The sequence below is a fragment of the Poecilia formosa genome, unplaced genomic scaffold (assembly GCF_000485575.1).
Source record: "Poecilia formosa unplaced genomic scaffold, Poecilia_formosa-5.1.2 Scaffold16, whole genome shotgun sequence".
Lineage (NCBI taxonomy): Eukaryota > Metazoa > Chordata > Actinopteri > Cyprinodontiformes > Poeciliidae > Poecilia > Poecilia formosa.
The window spans coordinates 555681-560214 of NW_006799955.1; the positions used below are offsets into that span (position 1 = coordinate 555681).

Below are 4534 nucleotides of genomic sequence, written 5' to 3' on the forward strand. Positions count from 1 at the left end.
CATTGTATGTGCATATAATAAAATACATATTTTCTTTGTGCAATGATTTTGCTGATAGCAATTAACTTTTTACAGATGAGGCTCATATGAAGGAGCTGAGGAAAAGCATTTGCCGACGTTCATCCTCAGGTAATCTGTTTTGCTGAGTTTATAGTAAAAATGTTTTTTAACATTTGAAGACCTTAATTTCTTTTTTTTTAAATTGTTTTTACTAATTTAGCTATTAAAGAAAGCATATTTTAGATTTTTAATCTAATTTTGACAACTGTATGAGCAGTTATTTCTGGTCTACAAATTATTTGATTGTATTTAGTTTTCAAGGTTTTATTTTTCAATAATTTACAAACTCATTGAGAACTGAAAATGTAAAAAAAAAAAAAAAACTGTGTTCCTAAATTTGTATGGAGAAAACCTTTTTTATCTTCAAATGTTATTGAATGAATAGCTGCATTGTGTTTCTTATCTCTTACTTATATTTTACAAGACAGAATTTTTTTAGACTGACTGAATGGTTTGAATTCTTCTCACTACACATGTGGATTCAGTATTACACTGCGCTTTATTTTATATTATTTTGTGGTTTAGATTCAGAGAAGCCATACGATTTTCCGGTTAAACAACTTTGCAAGTTCTTTGAGAAGGAGAATGCAAAAGCTAATGAAGCTGAGCCCAGAATGGTTGTGGAGGAAGTACACAGTACTTCCTACTGCTACTACCCGCCATGGACATGTTTAAAAGTATTTTTAGACACTAAAAACACTTCACACAGAGCTGATATTTGCTACGTTCTCATTTCACCATAAGAACTATTGCATTATCATAGAAGTATTTTCCACTATTTTCTACAATTTGTTTTTAAAGTGACTCGCTCCATTTGTTTGAACAAAAGAGCTGTTATCCCCTCACCAACTCCTCCAACCCCTATGAAGTTTGCATGGACACCCAGTTTGCTGAAAAACAATTAAAGTCTAGACAAATTTACAGTGGTGTGAAAAAAGCATTTGCTCCTTTCCCAATTTCCTATCTCTTGTATGTTTGTCACATTTCATTGTTTCAAAAAATCTCAAGTAATTTCTTGGATGGTTACTCTTTACTTCTGCTGGATTAAAAATCTATTGACCCGGTGATATGCTTACTGAAATAGGTTTTTTGGATATTCTCGTCCTGTATGAATGATTGCTTTCTTGATCTTTTTTTTTTTTTTAACAAAAAAAATTAAAAATAAATATATAAATCTTACCACAGCTGCAGGCACTCTGCCCCTAAGACATTGTGACAGCCCTTCAGGATCTTTCAGCCTTTGGGCCTCCTGGTAAATGACGGCAGACGTGGGAGAGGGCCCCTTTACAAAGATTTGCCTTGGGCCCCAAAATGGCTCCTTTCCAAAGTCTGCTATTGGAGGGGAGCAGTTACTTTTTCACACAGGGCCATGAAGGCTCGTTTTCTTCTTCTAACCTTCATTTAAAAACTTCATTTTGTGTTTACTTGTATTTTTCTTGACTAATATTTAAATTGGTTTGATGTTCTGAAGCGCCTAAGTGCGACAAACATGCAAAAACATAGGTAATCAGAGAGTGGAAAACAGTTCTTCACACTGCTGTAGAGCTATTTTTTCCAAAACAAGCAGTCACTGTTTTTGCTTTCATATGTGTGACAGCATGTCACACCCATTTGCACTAGTGAGTCTCTGACAAGCACATTCTGTCAAGTAAAAAAAGAAGGAAAAGCACCTGAAACTTCACGTTTGACCAGTTTGATTACAATAATGGAGTTTAATTTTATTCAAACGGTTGTACATGTTTTCTTGTATCTAAAGCAAGCTGTGCTTCTTGTGGCATAGTCATTTTACGCAGTTCGACAAAAGCCAAATGTTCATGTTAAGACAAATCCCAACTTGCCTCTGCAAGTAACCGTAATGTTTACAGCTCACTTTTCCACTCAGTTTTTTTTTTTTATGTATTGAATATCACACTTGTGTTCACATGCAACTTTAGTTTGAGAACATCTGAAAAGTAAGAACTGGGGCTTATGCATTTTCCCTTTTGATCCCTTGATGTTGCCAAGGAACAAATATTATGACATTTATGTGGAAATACTGAAGCAACTTCTAAAGGTATCAGCCAGTAACTTACTGGTCTGGATTTTCAATTGGACAAAGAAATTAGTTATACATTGGCTTAAGGAAAGAAGAAGCTTGTGAAAGGACATGTTTGGCCTTTTTGGGGGGGTTCAGTCCTTTCTAATGCTCTTGAATAACAGTCATTACAACTAATTCTCTTAAAATACTAATTAATTTAATCTTAGTACAAATACCATCATTCTATGAAGACCTCAGGGATTTATTAGTAAAAAAGCAGCATTAATACTAAAGAACACACCAGACAGGTTAGGGGTAGGATTTTGGAGAAATATAAAGTAGAGCTAGCAGGACTTTCACTGAGTAATCGGGGTATATAGTGAGTCAAAACTATGAGGTGCATAAGGACATCCTCTCCTTATGCACCGATTCTGCAAAGAGAATGAGTGTTGTCTTAATCTAGGGGTCATGTCATGTGACTCTTATTCAGTTTTTAATAGAAACTGAACAGCTTCAGTTTCTATAAACTATGCAGCACATTGCAGGATTAAGAGTTCACTCATCAATCTCCTGTAATCAGTCCTTCATGGTTAGACGTCCACCAAAGTCATGTTTGAAGATGGCCACAAATGATAAAGAAGTGCATCAAACATTTAAAAGAAGGTGTCTGGTTAGATGAGACCAAAATTAAACTCAATGGCCTAAGTGTGAAAATTATTTGTGGGGGGAACACTAGCACCTTTGCATCACCTTGAAGACTCACAGTGAAACATGGTGCTGGCAGCATCATTGGGGGATGCATTTCTTCAGCAGGACAGATATGCTTACTAGAGCTCATGACAGATGGATGGAGATAAATGTGGGACAATTTTGGGAAAAAAAAACAAAAAAAAAACATGTAAAAGACTTTTCTAATAAAAGCCAGACATTACAATGTCTGGTAATAAATCAAATATTGTTCGAAATTTCTCTCCAGTACAAAAAGCGACTGAAAATACAAACCTGAAAGTTATCAAGAAGCAAGGTTTAGACGACCCTGCTGATTCTGGAAATCCAGATGAGGTGTCAAATGATCAGACTGAGTACAAATAAGCTAATTAACNCTGAGCCCAGAAAGGTTGTGGAGGAAGAAGTCTTGGAGAACAACCCTTCAGATTCTGAGGCTATGAATCCTGAACTAACAGCTTCGTCATCTGAACATAGTGAGTACACATGGATTAAATATAGCATTTTCCCCTACTGCTACTACCCACCATGAACATGTTTAAAAGTATTTTTAGACACAAAAACACTTCACACAGAGCTGATATTTGCTACGTTCTCATGTCACCATAAGAACTATTGTATTATCGTAGAAGTATTTTCCACTATTTTCTAAATTTTTGTTTTTAAAGTGACTCGCTCCATTTGTTTGAACAAAAGAGATGTTATCACCTCACCAACTCCTCCAACCCCTATGAAGTTTGCATGGACACCCAGGTTGCTGAAAAACAATTAAAGCCTAGACAAATTTACAGTGGTGTGAAAAAAACATTTGCTCCTTACCCAATTTCCTATCTCTTGTATGTTTGTCACATTTCATTGTTTCAAAAAATCTCAAGTGATTTCTTGGGTGGTTACTCTTTACTTCTGCTGGATTAAAAATCTATTGAACTGGCGCTATGCTTACTAAAATAGCTTTTTTGGATAGTCTTATCCAAAACAAAAATAAAACTTAAGCAGTCCCTTACTGTCTGATTGTTTAACTTCCAGACATTTTGAATAAAGAGGATAATCCTGTAGATGCTGAGGAAACTAAGGATGCTTTTTCAAAAAGCAGATCTAGCAAGATATGAAGCAGTGTCACTTGCTGAATAATGAGCTGATTTTTTTATTTTATTTTAGCATCCACTTTACTTCTTCTAATCTCACAATTTTGATCATTTTGTCTTTTTCAAGAGTTAATATTGTTTGTGGAAGAGTGGCAAGAATCAACCTTTGCTTGCCTTGGAAGAATTAGTTTTGCTTACAGCATTTCTGTCTCTTTTATAGGTTTAAGTGAAAAACCTGAAGGTAGTGGATTTTCATCTCCTCCTGTGGTGTCACCCAATCTTAATCATCCTTGTTCAGATGATGAAAAATCAGGGGATGAAGAGAAACCTCCAGATGTTTTGGAGAATAATCCTGTAGAAGCTGAGGAAACTAAGGATGCTTTAACTGGTGCGCTGAATGGCAATAATGGCTACAAAAAAGCGACTGAAAATACAAACCCGGAAGATAAGAGACCAGTTTCAAATGATCCCTCAGATTCTGGGAGTCCAGATGAAGTGCCAGAAAATCAGAGTGAGTATGAATGACCTAACAATGTAATTTTAAACACAGGACACTTTGAATTTTATACCATTGATCTATAGTATACATGTAAATTTTACAGGAGGAGAGCATCAAAAGTGAGGCACATAAAACTTGATGTTCCAC

General features: G+C 35.5%; 1 protein-coding gene across 1 annotated transcript in view; it reads left to right on the forward strand.

Annotated features, from left to right (window-relative positions):
- The window catches only part of LOC103134219 (histone-lysine N-methyltransferase SETD1A-like), a 13278-nt gene that overhangs the window by 3003 nt on the left and 5741 nt on the right, over positions 1-4534 (forward strand). Inside the window, exons 5-9 of the mRNA XM_016668603.1 lie at positions 76-129; positions 586-677; positions 3195-3279; positions 3830-3859; positions 4247-4399. Coding sequence (XP_016524089.1) covers positions 87-129; positions 586-677; positions 3195-3279; positions 3830-3859; positions 4247-4399 — 403 coding nt within the window. The 5' untranslated portion in view covers positions 76-86. The remainder of the gene's footprint in view (positions 1-75; positions 130-585; positions 678-3194; positions 3280-3829; positions 3860-4246; positions 4400-4534) is intronic.